This window comes from Myotis yumanensis, unplaced genomic scaffold (genome assembly GCF_028538775.1).
Source record: "Myotis yumanensis isolate MYYU_CA2020_CCGP unplaced genomic scaffold, mMyoYum1.0.hap1 SCAF_3, whole genome shotgun sequence".
Lineage (NCBI taxonomy): Eukaryota > Metazoa > Chordata > Mammalia > Chiroptera > Vespertilionidae > Myotis > Myotis yumanensis.
The window spans coordinates 210,478,804-210,505,702 of NW_027223754.1; the positions used below are offsets into that span (position 1 = coordinate 210,478,804).

At 52.7% G+C, this 26,899-nt stretch overlaps 1 protein-coding gene across 1 annotated transcript in view; it reads left to right on the forward strand.

Moving 5' to 3' along the window:
* Positions 1-26,899, forward strand: part of ACO2 (aconitase 2) — a 43,259-nt gene that overhangs the window by 14,738 nt on the left and 1,622 nt on the right. Inside the window, exons 2-15 of the mRNA XM_070411208.1 lie at positions 4,095-4,231; positions 9,222-9,480; positions 13,438-13,530; positions 17,384-17,542; positions 17,767-17,917; positions 19,396-19,500; positions 20,369-20,460; positions 20,985-21,090; positions 22,229-22,386; positions 22,586-22,659; positions 23,143-23,254; positions 25,005-25,127; positions 25,361-25,516; positions 26,332-26,523. Of these exons, the coding sequence (XP_070267309.1) occupies positions 4,095-4,231; positions 9,222-9,480; positions 13,438-13,530; positions 17,384-17,542; positions 17,767-17,917; positions 19,396-19,500; positions 20,369-20,460; positions 20,985-21,090; positions 22,229-22,386; positions 22,586-22,659; positions 23,143-23,254; positions 25,005-25,127; positions 25,361-25,516; positions 26,332-26,523 (1,917 nt within the window). The remainder of the gene's footprint in view (positions 1-4,094; positions 4,232-9,221; positions 9,481-13,437; positions 13,531-17,383; positions 17,543-17,766; positions 17,918-19,395; positions 19,501-20,368; positions 20,461-20,984; positions 21,091-22,228; positions 22,387-22,585; positions 22,660-23,142; positions 23,255-25,004; positions 25,128-25,360; positions 25,517-26,331; positions 26,524-26,899) is intronic.

A 26,899-nucleotide genomic window follows, 5' to 3' on the forward strand; every position in this document is an offset into this window, starting at 1 on the left:
GAGAAGACTTTACTAGTGTTCTCCAATTCAAGGCCACTCTCCCCCAAACCCTTGCTCATACTTTATGTTGTAAATCTTTAAAATTTTTGCCAGTTACTTTTGTAGAATAGAGGTTAATATTCATGTTCTTTAGAAAACTCTGTCTTCATTCTTTTTGCTTTTTAACATTGTGAAGTAGAACGCAAATTGCAGAAAATAGCATGCGTGGTGCTTAAAAAGAAATATTTAAAATTTTTTATGATTATAAAAAGTTAAAAGTTCTCCATAATTTCACCCTCCAGTGATAGCCACTGTTAACAGTTTGAAATCTATTCCATTTTGATTTGATTTGATTTATTTTTTAGTTAACATTCAATATTATTTTATATTTGTTTCAGGTGTACAGCGTAGTGGTTAGATTCATTAATTTCTTTAACTCATTCAGGTCCAGGTCAGTACTTAGAATTGTCAGGAGATACTTGGATTTGAATGCTGGCTCTATTATTTTCTACCTGTGAGACCTCGGTCAAGTCACTACCCTTATCCAGACCTCGGTTTCCTCATCTGTTGTGGCCCTTGTATACAGTAGGGCTGTTCATAGTCTTATAACTTGGCACTCAGTAGAGAGTGTTAACTATTACTACTGATGATTGTTATTATTTTCATTGTCTTTGCTTAGAAACCTCAGCCATGACACCTGCTCAGTGGGGTACCGTGGTACCAGGGACTGTGGGGAGGGGAGATTCATTGTGGAACCAGTGTTTGGTGCCTCTCTTGGAATAACAGAGTGTTAAATACCACTGGGTATCTGTCATCGGGCCAGAAAGTGGTGGAGTGGTGGTGGTTATAGGTATCCCTGGATGGGCCTCAGGGAATTAATCAAATTGTGTGTTTTATGTATTTTCTAACTTTTCTCCATGAAATATGTCCTACTTTTTTAAATGGTAGGAAAAAGCCCAGTAAGTGCTACTTAAAAAAAAAGACCAAAAAACTGCTTGTAGCATTTTACATTTAATTGTCATTCTTTGGGGCCCATTCATGTCATTTTATATCTCATGTAATTCTGCAGGTATTATTCCCTTTCTCTAAATGAGGAGATGGGTTCAAAGGCGAAACCTGCTTGAGCTCACACAACTAGTATAGGGCAAAGCTGGACTTTGGAGCTAGATCTAAGCTCTCTCACTGCCACATTGCCTCTTGTAAGCCACAGGTTATAATTCAGGTTTTGGGATGGTGAACCACACCCTCCCTGACTGCCTGGTTGATCTCCCATTTTCTGCTTTGTCTTTACATCCCACCATTTTACATTTTAATAGGTGGTGCCTAATTGTCTCTCAAAAATGTTAACCTTGCCCTGGCCATTTCCTCAGTGGCTAGAGCCTGGCCTGAGGACTGAAGGATCGAGTGTTTGATTCACAGTCAAGAACATATACCTGGGGTGCAGGTTTTTTGCCTTTCTTTTTAAAATATGTTTTTATTGATTTTTTAGAGAGAGGGGGATAGAGATGGAAACATCAATGAGAGAAACATTGATCAGCTGCCTCTTGCATGTCCACTACTGGGGATCAAGGCTGTAACCTGGGCATGTGCTCTGACCAGGAATTGAACTGGGGACCTCTTGGTTCATGGGTTGATGCTCAACTACTGAGCCACACCGGCCAGGTGAGGTTGCAGGTTTTGATCACTGCCCTGGTCTGGGCCTGTGCAAGAGGCAACCAATCAATGTTGGCTCTCTCCCATTGATGTTTCGATGTTTCTCTCTCTCTCTCTCTCTCTCTCTCTCTCTCTCTCTCCCCTCCCTTCCTTCCTCCCTCCCTTCCACTCTTTCTAAGAACTAATGAGAAAAATATCCTGGGGTGAGGATTTAAAAAAAAATTAACCTGTTTACACTCTAGCCAAAAGCATCTGAGACTAGTAAATGATTGATTTGTCTTCTTACCAGCTTGCTCGCACGAGGTTAACCACACCTGCTCTGTATTTAACCCTGCTCAACACGAGAGAGCTGGTTGGTAAAGAAGCAGCAACATTCATCGGTGTAATTACTGATGTTTTCTAGCACCCCCTGTGTGTCAGGCCAAGTGCTCAGGCCTGGGGAATTCAGTAACAGGTGAGCAGACACAGTTCCTCCCAGAGGAGCTTACAAACCACGCAGACAGCTCTCACATATGAATGTCAAGAAGTAGTCAGTGGGAATATAAAATGGGCTCTCACTGGGCTGGGAGTTCAAGAATGATTCTCTGAGAAAGTGAAATTAATTTGGAACTTGAAGGATTAATGAGAACTACCTAGACAAAAGGCATATTGGGGAGGGGTGGGCAGTTAATTTACAAAAAGAAAGCGATAGATCTGTATATAGACATTGGAAAGATGTATAAGACATGTTGACAAATGATAAAAGCCAGTGGCAGAACAGCTTGTGTAGTTTCTCATTTGTGTGAGAAACACAGAGGCTGAGTGCTTGCTTGTGAATGCACTGGAGTAATCACAGAAACTGCGCCCAGTGCTTATGTAAGCTCCTGTCCTCACAATAGCTCTGTGTGGAAATGAGTGTTTAACGAGGGTTAATTGTCCAAGATGACTCAGATAGTAAATGGCGTGCCAGACATCAAGCCCAGGTCGCCCTACTGGGGTGGCGGCAGGTTGTAGCTGCAGCTGCAGCGCCCTCGTCCTTCTGTGTACAGGCTGTTCGAAGTCCTCTGATGGGTTCTTCACCCCTACCCAGTGCGGTAGAGAGTGAGGACCCCTTGGTGGATTTTGAGCTGGAGGACCAGTGGAGCTGAAGTCTGCACTGAGAGCTCCCTCCTGCTGTGGGGGGAGGTGGGCAGTGCTGGGGGTGCTGTTCCGAGTGGGGTTGGTGTTCACCACTGGGTGACCTGCACAGGGAATGGCACTTGTGCACTTGTATTGGTTCAGATGCTGAGATTGGCAGGGGTTGGATTTAGATGTCCTGTGACACAAAGAAGGGAACCTGGGCAGTAGCTTGAGCTTTGCCTTGTCCTTGCCCAAGGGCATATTCCCCCGTAGACAGGGAATACCACCTTGAAGGGAAGTGGCTGTTTCTTTCCCTCTGTCATTTCTTGGGTTCAGTTATTCTTCCCTGGTCACAATGAACCCTTGGAAGGTTGTCACCCACAGTTTAAAATGAACTTATACAGACCCCATCATAACAATCATTTATCTATTGCTGTATAACAGGTTGTTGCCTCCAAACATAGAGTATTTAAAACAACAAACATTTCTTGCGCAGTTTCTGTGGGCCAGGAATTTGGGAGTGGCTTGTTTGGGTGGTTCTGGTCAGAATCGCTCAAGAAGTTGCAGTCCAGGTGTCAGCCAGGGGTGCGGTTATCTGAAGGTTTGGCTGGAGCTGGAACACTCGCTTGCAAGATGGTGTGCTCACACACCTAGCAACATGGTGCTGGTTATTGGCCACAGTTCCTCTCCAGGTAGGCCTCTCCCAGGGAAATGCCTTAACAACATGGCGACTGTCTTCCCCAGGAGCAAAGAAAAGGAGCCACGTAGGAGCTATCCTTTTTATTACCTAGTCGAAGGGATGAGAAAATATCCAAAGTTCATGGATGAAGTTTTCCTCATTAATTCTTGCATCTACTCAGCAGTCATTTATTGAATCTCTAGTATGTGCCAGGTAGCCTAGATGCAGAGATAAATAAGACAAATAGCGCTTGATACCGACCCTCAAGGAACGTGTAGTGCAGTGGAGTAGCAGCCGTGCCATGGTTAGTGCTTCACAGCTTACTGAGAACTTTCAGATGTTCTCATCTCCTTTCCACTAACCCTGTCATCAGCGGAGCTGGTTATGCCCCATTCCCCATCTCCTCTGGTGCTCAAATGATGGTGGATTTCTTAAGCTGATAGAACTTGACTTTGCTCCAGCAATTCTGGCTACAAGTCCCTTACCCTTTCTCCTGCCACAAGCTGTGTTCCTTGTGGCTGCTGTATCATCTGTTTCATCCCTATGCCTCAGATGAGAAAACCGAGGCTGCGGGCACTGAATAGCTCTTGACGTTGTCATTTCTCACTTTTCACCACACTGATCCTTCAGGGGTGGACCACCCTAAGTCCTCCATTGACAGTTGCTGTTGCCTTTCTTCTTGCAGAAAGCCCTGGGTGTGCGGCAGTACCATGTGGCCTCAGTCCTGTGCCAACGGGCCAAGGTGGCCATGAGCCACTTCGAGCCCAATGATTACATCCGCTATGACCTGCTAGAGAAGAACATCGACATTGTTCGCAAACGGTAAGGCCGCTGGGGGAGCTGGGGGACGGCCAAAGGTGCTGCTTTTGCTACCTGCCCTTTCAGGCAGCAGAGCGGGTGCTTGAGGAAGAGTGGTTGAGGATGATGGCAGAAGCAAGGCGCTTAGGGTACAGTGGTCCCTGCGGAGGAGAGGCTTTGCCGATTGGCGGTGGTCTTTCTCCCTCTGCCGAGGAAAAGTCTGTTATCAAGAAGCTGGTGATATGGACTGGGCCTAAGTGCCAGAGAAATATCTATTTCCTCTTCTGCGAGTGGGCCCGGAGGAGAGCTCGGTTGGGATCTGGAGCATATCTTTATGGGGTCTCCCTTCCCTCATTTCCTCATTTCCATCTTTGCACTGCTGTCCTGTGTGCCAGGTCCTGGGCTAGATGGTGGCACCAGAAGGATGACGAAGATGCCGCAGGAGGATGGGGTCAGGGGCTGGTGGTATACACCAGCCAGCACTGCTCCTGGAAATTGAACACTCCCCACCTGGTGACAGTGACCCTGGGAATAGTGAGAACAGATATGAATATACCCATGTTACAGCCAGGGAACAGGCTCAGGTGGAGAAGCAACTTGCCTGAGGCCACACAGTGAGCGAGTGATGGGACCTTGTCCCATGTCCTCATCCAGTGCTCTAGCCATTCTCCCACACTCCCTCTCTGTGGTCACTGTTTGCCTCTTTACTGGTATCCTCACGTCAGTTCTAAGGGTAAGGACTGACTGAGTCTTTATCTAATTGTAGTGAGGACCTGTGAGTGTTTGGCAAGGGTGGTCATACTAATAGGAGCTACCTAGGTGTCCAGTTTGGTCCTGGCACGTCACATACATGATTTCTATTCTTTTCAACAACTTCTGTAGGTTGTTAAACCCTCCTCATTTTGCAGATAAGAAAATCAGTGTCATAAAAAGGGAAGTTACTAAGGCCCTTGTACATACTGGGGCTACTTTATTTGTTCTTAACCCTACTCAACTAAGTTTCACTCTCCCTCAGAGTAAAGCTTTTGGGAGGGGTACCTAACCAAAAAAAAAAAAAGAAAGAAGAAGAAAGAAAAAACGTCAGTGTCAGCTTGGGGAAGTGGCCTGCGGTCCGTCCAGCTCCAGTGCCTCCCAGTGTCAGTCCCAGCCGTCTTGTGGGTTTCATCTGGGCTGCACATTAGAGTCACCTGGGAAGCTTTTAAAAACGGCCAGCACGGCCCCTAGCAATTCTGATTCAGGTTGTGAAGGTCTTTCTTTTTTTGGGGTCATGAAGATCTTACTCCTGAAAACATGGTCCAGGGATCAGCAGCAGCAGCATCCTCTGGGATGTTGTTAGCCATGCAGAACCCCAGGCCCTAGCCCCGCCCCACTAAATCAGAATATGCTGTTTAACAGCCTCTCATCAAACTGTCAGGAGTGCTGGCCAATTTCCCAGCTGGTTCTAACATACACTCACAGTTTCCAACCACTGTCCCCATCAATATGGGGTCTGGTAAAAATACTGTTTTCCCAAGGAAACAACATTTTATTTATTCTTGGAGCTCTCTGACCATAGCTCGGTGGGAAAATGATGGATTTTCCTTTAGACTGCAAAGGATTTCCACCTTGCTCTTCATCGTGCTTAGAAGGAGAGTTAACATAGATGTTTGCTTTACAATAATGTGACAAAGAGTATTATTCACCTTTTAGTCTTTGCTTTAAAAAATTAACCAAAAAGCCCTAACCGGGTTGCTCAGTGGATAGAGCACCAGCCTGTGGTCTGAAGGGTCCCTGGCTCAATTCTGGTCAAGGGCACATGCCCAGGTTTTGGGCTCGATCCCCAGTGGGGGACGTGCAGGAGGCAGCCAATCAATGATTCTCTCTCAGAGTTGATGTTTCTCTCTCTCTCTCCCTCTCCCTTCCTATCTGAAATCAATAAAAATATATATTTTTTAAATTAACCAAAAAACTACCCTCTAAGGCACTGGGAATTTTTTTGGTTTTAATTATATCTGTAAAATTAACCAAAAAAAGATTTTTTTTTCCTTTGCCTGTTTATTACAACCCTGCATTAACCAGAAAAGTCCATTAACTTTCAGCATTTTCCAGATTAGTGCAGATAAAGGATGTTGCCATAGAGCAGGGGTTCTCATGGGGGGTGGGGTGTGGGTGTCAATCTTGTCCCCGAGAGGAATTTAGCAATGTCTGCAGACATTTTTGGTTGTCAGTGGGGGCACGGGGGGGAGGGCGGGGTGAGGGGGGCAGTGAGTGTTATTTAGTGGGTAGAGGCCAGGAACCCTACCGAACATCCTACATTGCAGAAGAGAGCCCCCCAACAAAGAGTCATCTGCCCCCAACTGCCCGGGGTGCCATGGTTGAGAAACCCGTAGGTAGAAAAGAAGGTAGAGTGAGGCTATTCTAAAAAGATGTTAGTGAATTAAACACATTTAAGAATGTTTTGGAAATCCAGGGGACTTGCAGCGGGGACTCTTTCTCCACCCTGTGTCTGAGAGAAGGGGCCCAGTTCTGTCCTAGCTGGTTTTGCTCAGTGGTTAGACCCTTGGCTCTCAGACCGAAGGCTCGTGGGTTTGATTCCTGGCCAAGGGCACATACCTCGGTTGCAAGTTAGATCTCTGGCCTGGATCAGGGTGTGTTCGGGAGGCAACCAATTGATGCCTCTCTCTCCCCTTCCTCTCTCCCTTTCACTCTCTCTAAAAATCAATGGGAAAATATCGTTGGGTGAGGATTAAAAATAAAAAATAAAAAGAAGGGGTCCAGTTCTGTTCCTGGGAACTGGCTCTGCCTTTTGGTGAAGCAGAGGGACAGAGGGATATAGAGGACTCATTTTACTCCTCAAGGAAATGTGATGATGGACTCGTCCTTGGGCTTTTGTCATTGTCGGACTTTTTTATACTAGTTCAGGCATTTGCTGTCAAGGCCTTTAGTTTTTTTTGTGTGTGTTTTTTAAAAAATATATTTTATTGATTCTTTTACAGAGAGGAAGGGAGAGGGATAGAGAGTTAGAAACATCGATGAGAGAGAAACATCGATCAGCTGCCTCTTGCACACCCCCTCCTGGGGACGTGCCCGCAACCAAGGTACATGCCCTTGACCGGAATCGAACCTGGGACCCTTCAGTCTGCAGGCCAAAGCTCTATCCACTGAGCCAAACCGGTTAGGGCAAGGCCTTTAGTTTTAAAGTCCATGTGCTATTTTTTTGTCTCCTCTGGGACCCAGAAAGGGGGGTCGTGCTCCGTAACTCACTGCTCATCCCACTAGCCTTGGAGATGCTGCACAAAAGGGGGCAGGCTGTGCCTCAGGCCTGCACTATTTTTATTCAAGGTTCTCATGACAGCAGAGCATAGAGATTCTCAGAATTGCCACTTGCTCTGCTGTTGCCCACAGAGCCAGCTCCTGAGGCAATTCTTATCTCCAGGGACTTGGTAAATTGAGAGTGAGGGGCTGGAGCCCAGGCTAGCAGAAGAGAGGTCCCCGCTTTCCCAGCAGAGCCCTGTTGAGACAGTGCAGGGTGATGGAAGGAGCACGGACCTGGAGCCACTGCTGGGCTCCTTGCGCTCTGCTCTGCCACTTGTGACCTGGGGCACGTTACCTCCGCTGCGCTTCAGCTTCCTCATCGTCTTGTGAGGATGGAATGAGTGACATACAGGAAAGTGCTAGCAATGTATCTGTAGTGACAGAAAACCGCCAGTGGTGGTTTGGGGATGGGGGCGAGTGGGAGGACACAAGGAAGCTTTTGGGGTGATGGATGTGTTCATTATCTTGATTGTGGTGATGACATATGTGTATACAGATGTCAGAACTTATCAATCGGGTACTTTAAATATGTGCAGTTTATTGCACTCCAATTATTCCTCAGTAGAGCTGTTTTATTATAAGTGCTATCTGTTACCTCATTCCAGTCAAAGTCCTGGACTTTAGAGTTGGTGAGCTCCCAGAAAAGGACTGTCGCTAATCTGTCACATTGGTTTAGTAATAGGGTCAGGTCTAGACCCAGAGCCTCTGACTCCTAATCTGATGCCCTTTTTTTTTTTTTTTTTTTTTGTACTTATTGGGTGTGAGTGGAACTCTGCCTTCCCAGGAGGCCTCAGGTTTGGCATAAGCTTCGTGCGTGGGGGAGGCAGTGTGAGGTCTGTGCCGTGTGGGCAGCCAGGTGCAATGGGCAGCAGCAGGGAATCATCAGGGCGCCTCAGGTGGGTGGTTGAGAGTTGAGTTGAGGGAACCCTGGGGAGAAGGAAGCATTTGAGTCCTGGCAGGGGCTGCACCTCCCTTAGGGTCAGACTTTTCTGCTGTTTTGGCCCTGATGAGGAAGGAGGGGAAATGGGGTCTGAAAAGAGGAGGACCAGTGAAAGGCCAGAGGCAGCGATAGGGGTTTCTGTTCTTAAGAGCTGACAGCCACGCCTCTCTCAATGGGGGAAGAGCAAGTGGAGCTAATGGGCAAGGCTTTAGCATAAAAGGGTAAGAAGGCCTCCTCCCCCTGGGGTGGAGGTTGTGAATGGAGGGTGGGCAGGTTGGGTGTCGGGTTACTGGTGTGGATCCTCTGTCTTTGTGGGGCCGACAGCACAGGGGAGTTGTTCATGGACCGAGAGAGGGTTCAAGGAGAGCCTGGCTGCGAACTTGAGCAACTATCACCACTCCGCTGAGCCTCTGCTCCCTCTTGGTTGTTTTATTAAATGCCAGGAATACAGTGAGGATTAGACGGTATGAAATACATGTAATCGATGCTCATGAGATAATAGTGGTTAATATGCTGAAAAAACAAATATTCTTAAAAACAGAACAAAACACCACCTCTTGTGTTTCACTTATTCATCAAGTAACTTTGAATCACCTAGTAAGTGCCAGGCACTGTGCTGTGTGCTGGAGATGCCACAGTGAGCAGGACCGCTCCAGCCTTGTGGAGGGAACAGTCCCCTCCTGCCCTCTCTCAGGGTGACCATGTGCACAGAGGGGCAGTGCTGCGGGTGGGCAGGGGATTGTGCAGACAGTACCAAGCAACCTCTCCCATTTCCCCCAGGCTGAACCGGCCTCTGACCCTCTCTGAGAAGCTTGTGTATGGACACCTGGATGACCCAGCCAATCAGGAGATCGAGCGGGGCAAGACGTACCTGCGGCTGCGGCCGGACCGAGTGGCCATGCAGGACGCCACGGCCCAGATGGCCATGCTGCAGTTCATCAGCAGTGGGCTGCCCAAGGTGGCGGTGCCGTCCACCATCCACTGCGACCATCTGATCGAGGCCCAGGTCGGGGGTGAGAAAGACCTTCGTCGGGCCAAGGTGAGCTGAAGGTGGTGTGGGGGGACAGTGGGTGTGACATGAGGTGAGAGGCAAAGCCCTCGAGGGAGAGAGACATAGAAACATCAATGATGAGAGAGAATCATTAATTAACTGCCTCCCGCACGCCCCACACTGGGGCTTAAGCATGCAACCCAGGGATGTGCCCTGACTGGGAATTGATCCATGGCCTCCTGGTTCATAGGTCAGTGCTCAACCACTGGGCCATGCTGGCCGGGCATAGTCTTTTTTTTAAAATTGTTTTTATACTTTTCTAATTCTTAAAATACCATTTACTCATTTTGAAGATGTTAGAAAATAGAGAAAACCTAAAAAACAAAATCATCCTTAATCTTACTACACTGATGGTATTTTTTTCTGGTCCTTTATCTGTTATACTAGAGGCCTGGCTCATGAAATTCATGCACGGTATGGTCCCTAGGCCTGGCCTGCGATCAGGGCCATCTTCCCTCAGTTCCCGTTCGCCATTGGGCGATCAGAGCCTGCCAGCCGGGGGGGAAGGACCAAGGGGTCAGCCGTTCTGCCCGCTCGCTGGCCCTGCCCCTGCCGCCACCTCCCCAGTTCCCTGTTCGCCATTGGGCGATCAGAGCCTGAAGGCCAGGGGAAGGGACTGAGAGGTTGGCTGTTCCCATCCCCGCCGCCGGTTGTCCTCCGTGTGGCACCACCCACCCCAGGTTCCCCGTTTGCCATCGGATGATCAGAACCTGCCAGCCAGGGAAAGGTACTGAAAGATGGGGCACCTCATAGTGATTGGTTGAGCGGTTGTTCTGGTCATTCCACCATTAGGGTCAATTTGCATATTACCCTTTTATTATATAGAATTAGAAAAATGATGCAGACAGGTTCTGATGAATGTTGGCAGCTGCTCTGGAGAGGGTAGTTTAAGTTTCCTGTTCTTCCAGCATCACGGGTGCACCCACTCACACTCTTGTCTGACCCCAAAGATCCTATCAGGGAGGTAGGCCGATGGCTACAATGTAAATTTGAGGCAGCAAAGGCACCGTGTAGTCAAGTCCTACAGCTGAATGGGGGCGGAGGGGATGGTTAGGGCCAGACCCAGATCCGGCTCCCCTTTGCGTGCTCTCTCTTACTGACTGGCCTCCTTTGGGGGCTTTCTTCTTCTTCTGTTTTGCTTAAGGAGACGCAAGGGGCTGTGTGCCACACTGAATTCCCCACACCCTTCCTTAGGAACCAGATCCCTGCCCCTGCCCAGGCTCTGCTTGTGGTACCTTTGTGTGTGCTCAACACTTGGCAACGGCAGGTCTCTCCCAGATCTGGGCCGCCACCCTCTCCACCCCCTGCAGTGGAAGTGGGCGCCCCTCATGGGGGGCAGTTGGCAGGAGCTGAATGCTGGCAGGGCCTCGGCCCAGCCAGGCACAGAGCAGGGCATGCAATTGAAAGTGGTCCGGCTCCCAGGGTCAGCACAGCTCAGAGAGCCCCTCAGACCCATGGGAAAGGCTCAGGGCAGCGTTCCCATTCAAGCCCTTTCTTCCCCCGCTGGCCCGCCAGTTTGTGTCCTGGTTGCACAGCGGCTCTTTTTGTTCTCAGCTGAGAGAGCCCAGCCTGCAGGCCCGTAGTTTCCGTGTTCGCAGCAGCAGTGATGGTAGCGTTGCAGAGGCTCCTGTGTGCCCGGAACTGGGCATGCCCAGGAACTGGGACCTTATCACCCCTCTGGGTGACTGACTGCCACAGCAGGGCCACCACCCTCAGGGTCTGGCCTGCCCTTACTTTGTGAATTCAGAACCTATCTTCTGGAGGTGAGATTCACGGGATCATAAGGTTTCAGAGCTCATTCCCCCATTTATTTAACAAATGTTTATTGAACATTAATTCTATGCCAGACACTGCTAGGGACTAGGGATGCAGTGTGAACAAGACAGATGGGCCCTGCCATCATTGATCTTAGTCTGGTAGGGAGACAGAGCTAAACAGTCACACAAATAAATAGGAAATTGCCAGTTTGTATATGTTATGAAGGAAAAGCGCAGGACGCTGAGAATAAGAAAACTGTCAGATTTGTGGTTTGGAGGGTAAAGGACCTCTTTGAGGATGTAACCTGGCTGGAACTGACCTGAGCAGATAAGTTGATGTTAACTGGAGGAAGAACATTCTAGAGAGAACAGTGTGTGTAAAGGCCAGAGGCAGGAAGCAACTCCATGCCTTTATAGATTGAAAGGGAATTGTGGGGCCGGAGCTCTGTGTGAAAGAGGGTGGGATGAGGTGTTGGGGGGCAGGTGGAGTCAGGGCCTTGAGGGTGATGGGCACCATCCCAGGAGTCATTGAAGAGGTTAAGGAGGGGAGGGATATGGTCAGATTTACATGGTTGGGGCGAGAGGCAAAGTGACTGTCCAGGGTCACACAGGCAGCCTGAAGGGTCTAGGCCACTGGTTCTCAACCTTCTGGCCCTTTAAATACAGTTCCTCATGTTGTGACCCAACCATAAAATTATTTTTGTTGCTACTTCATAACTGTAATGTTGCTACTGTTATGAGTCATAATGTAGATATCTGATTTGCAAGATGGTCTTAGGCGACTCCTGTGAAAAGGTCGTTTGATTGCCAAAGGGGTTGCGACCCACAGGTTGAGAACCGCTGGTCTAGGCCAAGTTCAGGCCCCGACACTGATGGACCACTCAGGGCACCACACTGCCTCTTCCCCACTTGCACAGACACCGTGCATATGCACCCAGACTGGACCCCCTGCCTCCCGCCCTTGGTACCAGTTTTATAAGTGACTAGTGTGTAAATGAAAAAGCCAGTATAGTAATAATTAATCGGAAAGAGACCGCTCTGGGAACCCAAGTTCTTTGTTTGCCATTCCTTCACCTGGGAGAACCAGATGGGCCCTCAGAAGGGTCATGGTTGGTCTGGCGTTAGGTGAAGGGGTTACGTGGTCTGAGGGTGTTTATTGAGGGCCCAGGGGAGCTGACAGTGGGTCCCTCCTCTGCTTGGAGCATGGCTCTCCTGCCCAGAGGCTGCCTTTAGGACTCTGCAGTCCGAGGTGGTCCTACCTTCCTGGCAGTGGGGTCTCACCTGTCCGGGGGCATGCCATGGCTTCCAGGTAAACCTCGGGCTCCCATCCGGTGCTGGGAAGCCTGCCTACCCCTGAGGAGGCTGCCTTCTAATTACAGGCAGAATAGGTTTGGCCGCCCCCATGGGACATGGTCCATTTGGCAGTCTTTCTTTTGGGGCCCATCAAATATATTACCAAGTACTGAGCACCTAGGCTGTGCCAGATGCTGGTCTAGTGTTCTGAGATATGGGAAGGTGCCCTTCGTTATTTCCTATCAGACTGTAGTTCTCGGGCTCTGGGGTGAACAGGCCTGGTTTCAAACCTGGGCTTCTCCGTTTAACTCTGGGATCTCCAGAACGTGGTTTCCCCTCTGAGCCTCTGTTTGGCACCTGTAAACGGCTTGAGGACAACACCTCTCGCTCCTGGGGTGGGTGGTGAGGATATTTACGCGATGCCCTTTCCGTAGTTGGGCATTCGGTCAGGGTCAGCCGGGATTACCGATGAGGCCCCCGAGGCTCAGGTGGAGAGTGCACCCAGTTCTGCGGTGGCCTCACCTCCTGCTGGCCCTGGGGAGGACTGAGTGCCAGAGGGCCCTTGGAGGTGATGTAGCCCAGCTCCTTCTACAAATGAGGAAACTGAGACTCCAGGCAGGGAAGGAACTTGTTCTGGACCTGCTCCCCGACCAAGAATCATAAAACTGGGCTCTGGCTCTGCTCCCTTGCTTTCCTCCCAGTACTGCCAGCCGAAACCCTGGGCCACCGGCCAAGCCCTCTGGGGCTATTTGTAGAGGCCCCCGGAGAGGGCCTGTCTCCCCAGTGCCAGCATGTCAGGCCGTGGGGGAGGTCAGGTGGGAGGAGGGCGTGAGCAAGGGTCAGCCCGGACACAGACTGTGTTACTAAGGCGCTGGGTATTGATTTGTCTCCACAGGACATAAACCAGGAAGTGTATAACTTCCTGGCAACTGCAGGTGCCAAGTATGGCGTGGGCTTCTGGCGGCCTGGCTCTGGAATCATTCACCAGGTAATGCAGGGCTTGGCCTGCCTTTTGTGGGGGGTGGCGGGCTGCCCTTAGGGAACCAGAGAGCACCTCCAGGCCTGCGGGAGCAGGGGCTCAGGGCTCAGGAGGGAGGAGGGGAGATTGATGACGACATCTCAGTCAGCTCTTAAGTTTCTCCTCTTTCATTTTTGAATTAATTTTCATTATGTCAGGTTACACATTCTCACTTTCCATGTAAGGAATTAAAGTAGTCCCTTCTGCCCTGACCGGTTTGGCTCAGTGGATAGAGCGTCAGCCTGCGGACTCAGGGGTCCCGGGTTCGATTCCGGCCAAGGGCATGTGCCTTGGTTGCGGGCACATCCCCAGTGGGGAGTGTGCAGGAGGCAGCTGATCGATGTTTCTCTCTCATCGATGTTTCTAACTCTCTATCCCTCTCCCTTCCTCTCTGTGGAAAATCAATAAAATATATATTTTTTTAAAAATAGTCCCTTCTGACCAATTCAGTAACCAACATTTTACGTTTGGCATGTTTCTTGCTGCCCTTCTCCTAAGCAGTATAGTTTTGTATTACTTTTTGTTTTGCTTTTTTTACACAAGTGTGACTCCTTGTTGCATGGACAGCTAACGCTAGCTGAGCACATGCCGTGGGCCAGGCATAGACTTGGCACTTTCAGAGAGTCACTTCCTCAGTGCTCACCACCACCTATGAGTAGGGGCTTTTATCAGCCACACCTACAGGTGAGGAGACTGAGGCACAGAGAAGTTAATCTACTTGCCCATATGTGTGTGGGGGGAATCATGCCATCCGACCTGATGATGGAGCTGGATTTGCATCCAGGAGTCTGGCCCTGGTGCCAGTGCTCCCTGCTGCTGTGCAGCCTCCTATCACCCTGGGCCCGCTTCCCCCTCAGGGCACACAGCATCCTAGGAGTCTTTTTGGCCCTTCGTGGTATCGGTAGGATGAAGGTCCCATAGACCATGGGGCCATGTCGGCCAGCAGTTCTTCCAGGGTCTCTCCAACGAGGAATTGTCTCTTGGTTGGCAGTTGTGTCTCTGTAAGTGCAAGTGTTTGTGTTTGGGGAGGTAGGTGCTGAGCTTTTCGTTACATGACCACTGTTCTGGTTTGTGGCTCTGCACTGATGGTGTATCTGTCATACATGGGACACCTGCCTCTGCACCTTTCCAAGGTGACCCGTCCCCACCTCCGTCTCAGGCCTCCCTTCCCAGGCCACCTTCAAGATGAGCTGAGTCAGGCTGTAATCCGACCTGTGGGACCCAGCACTGCCCCCTCTGAAACCAGAGCCACGGATCACTGCTCTGCCCTTTCAAACCATCGCCCTCGCCAGGAATTGCTGCCTGGCAGCAGCAGGTCACATGAGTCTGCAGGGGCCAGAAAGCCTCTCTCAGTGGCAGGGCCAGGGAGGCAGGGGGACCCAGCCTTGGCCTTTTGTTGCTAAGGACGCCCTAATCCAGGTGTCCCCGATCCTACCTCAGTACAAATGCCCAGGCCTTTTTGGAAGCTCCTGGGCCAGAGTTTGGGGATGTGAGTAATGGCAGCTCACCCCTGCCACTGGCCACCAGCTAAGCAGACACCCTGATGTATTTGTTTCTTTAAAAAGGAAATTCCCAGGGAATTCTTTACTTTTCTCTCCCCTTTAATGTCATTTCGCCAGCAGTTTTAATCCACCATGTCCAAGTCAAACCTTAACTCCTTTCCCTCCCTTGAGTGCCTTGGCAGATTCTTCCCTGCACTCCCCTGCCAGGGCCTCCCCCCATCAACCCCCCACACACACTCCCCACCCCACCCCCATCCCCGTGCCCAGCATTGGCGCCCTCTTGTGGGACCCCTTCACAGTGACCCCAGTGTGTGCCAAGTGCTTTCCCCACGACTTTGTGCCCTGGGGGTGGGGACAGGGACGGTGGCTTATTTCTTCCTCTGGGCCCGCAGCCAGGTCAGTACAGAATAGGTCCTCAGTGTATGTGTGTGTTGTATGGACAGATGGTTGAACTTCCAGCTTTATGTTCTAGATGTTAGTTCAGCCTAAAATACACTTCTCCCACCGTCACCCCTACCCCCATTCACCCAGCCATATCCAGCTGACCACCAAGGTCACCGTCGTAACCAGCGTCTTTGTGACACTTTCTGTAGTCCATAGGTCTGCACTAGCCTCTCCCTTCTGGGCGTGGACCACACTGTGGCCTACATCCTGTGGGCACACTGACTTCTGTGTGCTGGTCTTCACGGATCAGTCTTTGTACATGACTGAGCCAAGGAGGGCCAGAGAGATGAAACAGTTAACCAGAGTTCTCACCATCAGTTGTTTTTTGTTAGAGATTTCCTCTATGCTGGCCTGTCCTCCCAGCCTGCTGTCACCTTGGGAAGGGGCCAGACCTTCCAACTCTGTGTTCCTAAGAGGAGGGCTCCCCGTACCTTGCTGAGTCTGCCAGGCAGGTGCCTGGCCGGAGCAGAGACCCTGGGGTTCTGTGATGTTGCAGGGAACCTGCCCACCACTTGGTCGGTCCTGACAGTTCATAGAGCCTTTCACATCTCTGATCTCATTGGTCCTTCCCAACACCCATATACCCATATGTGTGTGGGGGGAATCATTCCATCTGACGGATGAGCAACAGAAACTCAGATAAAGGATCTTGCTGCAAATAATAAGTAAATGCATCTCCCAGGCACTATTACAGTTTAATGTACATAATCTCACTGAGCCATCACAGTGATGCATGAGGTAAGCACTGTTGTTTGCCTGTTTTTATTTATTTGTTTTTTAAAAAATATTTTTATTGATTTCAGAGGAAGGGAGAGGGAGAGAGATAGACACATCAATGATGAGAGAGAATCATTGATTGGCTGCCTCCTGCACGCCACCTACTGGGGATCCAGCCTGCAACCCGGGCATGTGCCCTTGACCGGAATCGAACCCGGGACCCTTCAGTTCACAGGCTGACGCTCTATCCACTGAGCCAATCCGGCTCGGGCTGCCTGGTTTTGCAGATGAGGAAACTGAGGTGCTGGGAAGCACTTACAAACCCAAGTCATACAGCCAGGAACTTTCGGAGCAATTCATGAGCCCAGGCCATCTGTCTCCCACGTCTCTGGCTCTTCCGGGACCCACCGGAGGGACCCTCCCTGGAGGAGGGCCTGGGAGGCCCCGGCCCAGTCTCAGCAGGGGGACCCACTGAGGGTCCCTCCCTGGAGGAGTGCCTGGGAGGCCCCGGCCCAGTCTCAGCAGGGGGACCCACCAGAGGGTCCCTCCCTGGAGGAGTGCCTGGGAGGCCCCGGCCCAGTCTCAGCAGGGGGACCCACTGAGGGTCCCTCCCTGGAGGAGTGCCTGGGAGGCCCCGGCCCAGTCTCAGCAGGGGGACCCACCGGAGGGACCCTCCCTGGAGGAGGGCCTGGGAGGCCCCGGCCCAGTCTCAGCAGGGGGACCCACCAGAGGGTCCCTCCCTGGAGGAGTGCCTGGGAGGCCCCGGCCCAGTCTCAGCAGGGGGACCCCCGGAGGGACCCTCCCTGGAGGAGGGCCTGGGAGGCCCCGGCCCAGTCTCAGCAGGGGGCAGTTTTACAGACCCCTTTGGGGCCCCACCTCCATTCTCTGCTGAAGGCTTTTAAAAAAGTATAGTTTTTTATTTCAGAGAGGAGAGGACGGGGGGAGAGAGGTAAAAACATCAGTGATGAGAGAGAATCATTGATCAGTTGTCTCCTTCACACTCCCTACTAGGGATTGAGCCTGCAACCCGGGCATGTGTCCTGACCAGGAATCGAACTGTGACCTCCTGGTCCATAGGTCGACGCTCAACCACTGAGCCACACTAGCGGGGCTGAAGGCTTTTAAAGCTTAAGATCTTGGTTTCTTGAGATCTTTTTCAGATCATTCTGGAAAACTATGCATATCCTGGGGCTCTTCTGATTGGCACTGATTCCCATACCCCCAATGGTGGTGGCCTGGGGGCCATCTGCATTGGAGTCGGGGGTGCTGATGCCGTGGACGTCATGGCTGGGATTCCCTGGGAGCTGAAGTGCCCCAAGGTGAGGAGTTGGGAAGGGCTCGCTCCGGGGGGCTGCGGAGGGGTGGTTGCTGAGGATGCATGGGATATGTGGAACCCACAAAGAATGAGTGAGTAGGTCAGCCTCCCACCTCTTTGGAAAGGAGGCAGGGAGAAATAAGCAGAAACGGGAAATCCAGCAGGTGGATTCCTGGTTGGCACATGGCACACAGGACCTGTAATTGCTGTCTTGCCCCATCTATTCAGGTGATTGGTGTGAAGCTGACGGGCTCACTCTCCGGTTGGACCTCACCCAAAGATGTGATCTTAAAGGTGGCAGGAATCCTCACAGTGAAAGGTGGCACGGGCGCTATCGTGGAGTACCATGGACCTGGCGTAGAGTCCATCTCCTGCACTGGTGAGGAAGGCGCCACGTGAAGTGGCCGCAGCCTGCGTTGGGCCTAATGGGACCTGTAGTTGAGCCGTAGGAGCAGTGAATGGCGTTCCACGGAGAATCTGCCCAGTCAGTTTGGGGACTTGGGGTGGACACTTACAGGCAGAGGGAGATGGTTAGTCCAGGTCCCTCATTAAACGGGAGGAGATGGAGGCCCCTCAGGAGGGCAGGGCACTTCCCTGTGGCCACACAGAATTGGGGGCTGAGCCAGCTTCTGCTCCGGCCATGGCACTGGGGCTCCTTGGGTGATGCAGAGGATGACCCAGAGAGGACTCAGGTAGGTGGTGGGGGGACTGGGGAGCCAGAGCCAGGGCTTCACCTACTCTTACCCCTTCCCACATCTTCTCTTGGCTGGAGTTGGAGCCTCACTCACTTCCCTTGGATTAGGAGGAGCCGGGCCCTTCCTGCTCGTCACTCCTGATGACCTGGCCTCCATGCCTGGGCCGTCAGAAATCCAGGGAGAGACTTGGACCAGGCCTGAGAGATGGTCCAGTCCAGGCGCCCCTGGTGCCTGTCTCAGGGCCACAGAGCTCTGTCCAGCTGGCCCTGCACCTGCCCATGTTGGGGGCGGGGCCACTCTCACAGGTTGCCCTTCCTGCTATTGACAGATCAGTTAGGAAATCAACAACAAACCCAGACCTATGTCCCAGTGGCCTTATGAGGCCAGTATTTTGACAGCAGTCAGGACATCTGTAAGCCTTGCCAGTTACTCTTTTATTTATTTTTATTTTTTTATTGATTGCAGGGAGGAAGGGAGAGGCAGGGAAAGATAGAAACATCAGTGATGAAAAAGACTCATTGATTGGCTGCCTCCTGCACACCCCATCTGGGAATCGAGCCTGCAACTGGGCATGTCCCCTGACTGGGAATCAAACCGTGACCTCCTAGTTCATAGGTTGACACTTAACCACTGAGCTGTACTGGCCAGGCAACCTTGCCAGTTCTGTGTGGGACTCTGTGGTCCAACCAGTGGACATTATTCCAGTCTTACTGCTGGAAAGCCTGGGAGCCAGCAACATTTCCACATAGCACCATGGGGTGGCTAAAAGACGGCAGGCAGACCTAGACTTGAATGTTGCACTTGCATTTGCTTTATGGCATGACCTGGGACCTCTGAGCCAGTTCCCTTACCTGCAAAGTAGACACCGTTGCAACAGGCATTCGGGCCAGGTCAGCCTTCAGTACATTGGCTGCTGCTCTGCTGAGCAGGACAGCCAGTCCAGAACTAGAACTCGGCCTGTAGGGGCTGAATCTTGTGTTCTCTTCACTCTACCCAGTAGCTTCTCTGAGCCCAAAAACAGCTCTGGTTTTAACCTGGTTTTAACCTGGGCCACTAGGTGGCCGTGTGAGCGAGGGAGGAAGGGCTGCCCACTCCCTGGTGTGAAGGTGGTGAGCACACCTAGCAGGTGTGTGGGACCCACACGAGGGCTCTCTCTCCTCAGGCATGGCGACCATCTGCAACATGGGCGCAGAAATCGGGGCCACAACGTCGGTGTTCCCTTACAACCACAGAATGAAGACTTACCTGAACAAGACAGGCCGGGCAGGTGAGCCGGCAGGGGCAGGGTGGTGGGGGCAGAATAGTCATCAGCTACACCCTTCCCTTTAGGACAGGGCTCCTAAACCCGGCGTCTCCGGACTGGCTTCGGGGGCTCTGAAGAGCCCCTCAAAGTGTTTGCAGTTATGTGTGTGCTCTTGGTTCGGAGTTGGGTGTCTAGTTCTCACCAGCTTCTCAAAGGGCCTCCGGTGCTCAATGTTGAATCTTCTTGGCCTGGCCCCTGGTGCCCCCTGCAAGAAGCTCTGGAAATGGCATGGATCTGGTTGTGTTTGTAATTCCTGCTTTAACAAGGGGAGGAGGAAAAGCATTTGTTAACAAGAACCACTTTCCCAGCCTCCCTCACAACTTCCCTGAGCTTCTAGTTTGGCATCTCTAGCCTCAGTAGGGTGGTGAGCGAGGGTGCTTGGTGGAGCCAGAGGCCAGGGCGCTGAGGGGAGAGCGAGTCTGTTCGCTTCTGAACTCTGAGCACATGGAGTCACTCCTGGAAGGCCCTCCCCTCCTGTCCATTACCTAGTAACTTCTTCAAAACTCAGCACTTCTAATCTCCAGGCAGCCTTCCGTGATCTCAGCCGGCTTCTCCTGTGTGCCCATGTTCCTGTGTCTGTCAGCGTATTGTCACGCTGGCTCACTGACACTAGACAAGCCCCTCGAGGTCATGGACAGCGTCCTATGCTGCTTGTTTTGTTTCTTTGTTTGCCATCAGTGCCCAGGGCCCAGTGTTTGGCAGGTACAGGGTGATTGTGGCTTGGACGGCTGGGTGGGTGCGTGGATGGATGGATGGATGGATGGATGAGGCCTCAAGGACTCATGACCAGTTTGTTTCACATACTTCAGCCTTCCCCCCTTGTTGATTTCAGAAATTGCCAAGCTAGCTGAGGAGTTCAAGGATCACCTGGTACCTGACCCTGGCTGCCAATATGACCAATTGATTGAAATTAACCTTAACGAGGTGAGGAAGGGAACTGGATCCAAGGAGTTTCTGAGGGTGGGGAGTTCAGGCTGCACTTGAGGTGCCCTGGGGAAGTCAGGGAGGGCCCTGGCCTGCACACTAGCAGGGCTCCTGCACCTCTGGCTCCCCAGTGCCCCTGCCAGCTGCTGCCTGAATCAGGCTCCAGTGCATTGGGAGGGGCTGCAAGAGGGCTGTATGGCCAAGGGGCGCGCAGAGGGAGCTGTGGCTGATTCAGAAACTGGTTCAGTTTGCCACTCCTTAGCTCTAGCAAAAACCAAGAGTATGTCCTGGAGTTTGCTTTGTTGTCAGAGGTCAGGCCCGAGATTCCCAGGCTTAAGCAGTTTGGGGCCCTGAGACCTGCAGATCAGGCCAGAGGACAGGCAGGCCATGGGAGTAGTTGGCTTCCCAGGCTCTCTGTAGGGACTTGGTGAGAGGGGCCAGACAGCCTCTGAGGAAGACAGGCTGTCACGCTCCAAGATGTGTTCTCTCCCTCTCTTTCTGCTTCTCATGCCATTTTTCTTCAGCTGAAGCCACTCATCAATGGGCCCTTCACCCCTGACCTGGCTCACTCTGTGGCAGAAGTGGGCGCTGTGGCCGAGAAGGAAGGCTGGCCTGTGGACATCCGAGTAGGTGAGCTGCTGCCCCTCCGCCGGGAGCCGGCCTCGGGGCCAGTGGGTCTGCGGGGCTGTGGGCAGTCGCCTGTGCTCACCACGGGTGCTTCCTAAATGTACCAGGCACTTTCTGAAATTGTTTGGGTTTTCTTTATGGCTTTTTAAAGAAATTACTTTTTCTTGGTGTAAAAGAAATATGCTCATTATAAAACATCCCTCATCTCAGCCCCCAACGAGAGACCGGCTCTAGGAGCTCTTTGAGATGTGTGCTGTTTCTGTGCACATGCACATGTGCATGTGTGTGTCCTTCTGTACAAACATGTCACCATATTACCCAGGGTGCCTGGTTTTACTTTCTGTAAACGGACACACTGGCATGTCGTCATCACTAGCCCCTGCTGTTGTCAAAGTGTGGCTGTGAAGAGCACGGCCCGGAGCCCGGTGGCCTGTGTGTGAATGGGGGTGATCACAGGCAGGTCCCCCTCACTCCCCACACCCTGGTTCTCTGTCTGTAAAATGAGGTGGTCATCGTACTTACTCGTCGAAGTTCTTGGGAGGAATGACAAGTCAATACATGAAAAGAGCTCTCTGTAGTATGTGGCATGAAGTGCTGTATAATGTGGTCTACCTTACTAGTGGAAGCAAATAAAATATTTGGTGGTTTAGTAATTAGAAAAAAATAGCTGAATTGATGAGAGATTAGACTGTCTTGATACCTATAGATAGCATGTCATCCTGACTTTTGTAATAACTGTGATAATAGACTTTTTAAAAAGAACTCTTTCCCCCTGATTATAAACCAATTTTTAAAAACCAGAGAATTCCAGAAAGTCTAAAGGAAGAGAATGAACATCTCCTGTCGCCCTCACCAGCAGTGGCCTGTTTCAGCGGAGCCCCCTGGTGTGCACACACCTGCAGAGTACATATCCTCAGAGCAGGGGCAGTTCAGTGGTCACTGACTTCCCTTCAATGACTGGGTCATGACTAGCTGATTCATTCAGGACAGTCGGGTTGCTTCCAGCTGGTGTCTGTTAAGAACAGCCCCTGGCCCAGCACAGTTGGTGAACACTTGACCAGGTCTGGGTAGTTGAAGTCAGTGGAGATCTCTGGTCACTGTCTCCTCCTGACTCCTGGCCCCACCACCCACAATGTACCAGGTCTGATCGGCAGCTGCACCAACTCCAGCTACGAGGACATGGGACGGTCAGCAGCTGTGGCCAAGCAGGCGCTGGCTCACGGACTCAAGTGCAAGTCCCAGTTCACCATCACACCGGGCTCTGAGCAGATCCGCGCCACCATTGAGCGGGACGGCTATGTGAGTGCCCAGGTGCCCCTACCCCTGGCTCCCACCGCTGAGGAATGCGGCTTCAGGAGGGACAAGCCACAGTGTTGTCGGCGAGGGCTGTTCAGGTCCCTGCAGCTGCCCCAGGATTCCAGGCAGCTCTTCAGCCCTCAAGCAGCTGAGCCACTTTTCCCTGCCCCTGATAACGCCTGTCCTCCTTTCTGCCCTGCAGGCACAGGTCCTGAGGGATGTGGGCGGCATTGTTCTGGCCAATGCCTGTGGCCCCTGCATTGGCCAGTGGGACAGGTGAGAGGCACGTCTTTGGTTGGATAGTCCCTTGTGTCCTGGGGTTTGGAGCCCCAGAGATTGAGGGGAGATGTTATTGGGAAGGAGACGAGACTCTAGCTTCAGGCAGGACTGGAAAGTTGGGCTGGAAGTAAAGAGGAAGAGCCCTGCAGTGGGACTGAGTGGCCACCCGACTGAAGCTGAGACTGTGGGAAGAAGCCGAGGAGGCCTCATCCTAATGGACACAGCAGGGGCCCCCACAGAGCCATCTGAAGGGGGGAGGTGGTCCGGGTTAGCAGAGTCAGGCCTTGGTCTGGCTCTGCCTTTGTCTTTCCTCTGGTCTCTGGTGGAACTGTGAGCCCCAAGGTTCCCTCTTGCTCTGTCTGCCAGAGTCCCACAGTGGAGGCTCGTTTCAGGGTCTTCTATTACCCCTTCTCAAGAGGTAGGCAGAATGGGCCAGGTGACAAGGCCAGACACCTCTAACCCTGTCCTCTGACCTGGCAGAAAGGACATCAAGAAGGGGGAGAAGAACACCATCGTCACCTCCTACAACAGGAACTTCACAGGTCGCAATGACGCGAACCCTGAGACCCATGCCTTCGTCACGTCCCCAGAGGTGAGATGACCTAGCCAGGCCCTAGCCTGGGACTGCTCTGGGGACCCTGCCCCTAGCCAGTCAGAGGAGGTAGAGGGACATGGGGCTTGGGGCAAGGGCTTCTGACCCACGGGCCTGCTCCGGGAGGGTTGGCAGTGAAGGGCAAGGGGTTATGGGAGCAGAAACCAAGGTCACAGGCCTTGCCAGCACCAAGTATTGTGCTCCCTTGATGCCCCCACTTGGCCCCTCACGTCCCAGGAGTCAGAGGTGCTTGTTGAGTACAGTTGTGATCACCAACAGGAGCTCTGGAATTAGCACCTGGACAAATGCCTCTACCCAGCGTTCGGCTTGGCTGGGCCACTTTTCTGTGCCCTGGATCCTGTCAGGATTCATGAGCAGCACGGAAAGTAGGGGCACTGTCAGCCGGACAAGGCCTCCTTAGGATGAACATGGCTTGAGCCTCGTGCTCCAGGCACTTGGTGGGAGTTCAGCCTCGGCCGTTGTTGGCACACAGCCAGTCCTTTTTTCCTTTTTTTTTTTTTTTTTTTTATATATTTTTATTTCAGAGAGGAAGGGAGAGATAGAAACAACAACGATGAGAGAGAATCACTAATTGGCTGCCTCCTGCACGCCCCACACTGGGGATCGAGCCTGCAACCCCCAGGCATGTGTCCTGACCAGGAATTGAACAGTGACCTCCTGGTTCATAGGTTTATGCTCAACCACTCAGCCATGCTGGCTGGTTCGACTTTTTAAAATAAGTATTTGAGAAATACTTTGGTTATTTTTGCTAAAAATGAGTGACAAGATGGCCTTCCATGTTTCCAGTATGCTACCTACTTAGGGACATTTCTAAATACACACACACACACACACACACACACACACACACTCTAGAGACCAATGCACGAAATTTGTGCACTCGGGGGGACCCTCAGTCCGTCCTGCACCCTCTGGCAGTCCGGGAGCCGTTGGACATCCTTAGCGCTGCTGTGGAGGTGGGAGAGGCTCCAGCCACCGCTGCTGCTGCTGTTGCTGTGCTCGCCAGCCATGAGCCCAGCTTCTGGTGCTGCATTCCCCTTGTGGGAGCGCACTGACCACGGGGGGCGGGGGGGGGGGGGGGGGCAGCTCCTGCATTGAGCGTCTGCCCCCTGGTGGTCAGTGCGCATCATAGTGACCAGTCATTCCACCGTTCGGTCGATTTGCATGTTAGCCTTTTATTATATGGGGTTTTTAAAAATATATTTTTGTTGATTCCAGAGAGAAAGGGAGAGGGAGATAAAAACATCAATGATGAGAGTCATTGATTGGCTGCTTCCCACACGCCCCCTACTGGGGATGGAGCCCACAATCTGGGCATGTGCCCTTCACTGGAATGGACCCCAGGAGCCTTTAGTCCACAGGCCGACACTATCCACTGGGCCAAACTGGCTAGGGCTCCACTTCGGGACATTTTTATCACAGCAGGGCCTCTCCCTGTCCAGGGTGGCACACGTGGGAGAGGAGAGTATACCCAGCAGTGCTGGCCCTGCCCTGAGGAGGACACTGAGGTCCAGACCCCCGTGGGGAATGGTCAAGGCCAGCCTGCCTTGGGTTCAAGTCCTCTGCAGACCCGATGGCTGGTGGTCCCAGAGCTATTCCTGTAGCTCTGGCCTCTGCAGAGACATGGAAATTTCCTGGGCTGTGCTCCGTTTTGATTTGGCTTTGGCTGGAGATGGGGGACCCGAGTGGCGTTCAGTGTTAACCAACAAACTGGCCGCCTCCATTTCAGATTGTCACAGCCCTGGCCATTGCTGGCACCCTCAAGTTCAACCCAGAGACTGACTTCCTGACGGGCAAGGATGGCAAGAAGTTCAAGCTGGAGGCCCCGAATGCAGACGAGCTTCCCCACACGGTGAGCAGGCACGGTGCCCCGTGCTCTCAGCCCTGCAGGCCCCGGGCCACTGCCGGTGCAGTGTGGCCAACACACTTCCTTCCCAACATCTGGGCCCTGGGCAGGCGTGGTGGTACCGTTAGTGACAGTAAAGCAGCTATGTTCGTTGGGAGGGAAGGGCTTCAGGCACAGGGAGCTTGCTTCCTGTGAGAGGGGACTGAGGATTCAACACCCATGTCCCTGTCCCCCCACAGAATTTTGACCCTGGGCAGGACACCTACCAGCACCCTCCCAAGGACGGCAGTGGGCAGCGGGTGGACGTGAGCCCCACCAGCCAGCGCCTGCAGCTCCTGGAGCCTTTTGAAAAATGGGACGGCAAAGACCTGGAGGACCTTCAAATCCTGATCAAGGTCAGCAACGTGGGGACGAGGAGAACAGCCCCAGCCTGCCAGGCACACTTTCCTGACCGGCAGGATGGCCATGAAACCACGTGTGCTCCCCTGGGCCTGGGGAGGAGAAGGGCAAGGTTAAGGTGAGGGCGGGAAGGAAGCAAGGGCATCTGCAGCCCAGTGTCCCCTTCACTGCCCTGTGCCGGGCAGAGCTGGATCTGGGCAGCCGCTGTCTGGGGCTCCCGCCATCTGGCTGCTGCTGGGAGGGCCACCTCCAGTGGGTGTGGGCAGTGAATGCCCCACAGGGAGGGCAAGAAAGGCATGTGTGAGCAGCACAGCGGGTCCCCACCCCTCAGTGGAGCCGTCGATTGCTCTGTCCCCAAACTGGGCACTGGCGGTGTGGCCTGTGTTCGGAGCTGAGCAGATATCAGCCTTTGTGGTGTGGGCGGAGGCCTCGCACCAGCGTGGACACGCATGATGCCGTTTACTAGGGAGTCTCCAGGCAGCGGCACAGGTAGCAGTGAGCCTGGGCTTCTTTCTCTTCCTGGGGCCTCGGCCTGAAGGCATGGCGAGCAGACCTGCCTGGCGGCCCTGACTCGCCTCTGCCCCCTTTGGGTGTCCGTTCCGGGGGAGCTCACTCCCAGGGCCTTTGAGGGGTGGCTGACGGCCTTGCCTGAGCCCTTTTGCCCACAGGTGACAATGCCAGGGCTGCAACCACACATCTTGCACCTCTTCTCTGTCACTGGGTCTGCTGCCTGCCTCTAGAGGGCTTCTCCCCTAATCCGCCAGTCAAGGGCCATGCACCAACCTCTGTCCTCTCTGCCCACCCACCCAAGGTCAAAGGGAAGTGTACCACTGACCACATCTCCGCCGCCGGCCCCTGGCTCAAGTTCCGTGGGCACCTGGACAACATCTCCAACAACTTGCTCATTGGTGCCATCAACATTGAAAATGGCAAGGCCAACTCTGTGCGCAATGCTGTCACCCAGGAGTTTGGTCCTGTCCCTGACACTGCCCGCTACTATAAGGTGGGTCAGTCAGTGGGAACAGGGGAGCGGGGTCCCTGGCACCTCCTGATGGCTGGGTGGGGCAGAGTGGGTGGTCCAGGGGAGGGGTGCTCTCCACCCAGGAGCCCACACCAGTAGCTCTGCAGTTGAACGATGTCCAGTGCCATGGAGGCAGCTCCATGTATGTCACCTCCAGTGAACACCCACACCCACTGCTCTGGGCTCTGCTCCCACACTGTGGCCTCCACCCAGCCTGCCTCTGTGCCGAGCACCGTGGTGGGGTGCACCTCCCCTTGCCCACTATAGTCAGGGCCTGCCTCACCTCTGCCTTACCTGACCTTGGGGAGCAGGTGAGGAGGGGCCTCTCCAGTCCCATGACCTGTGAACTTCAGGAAGC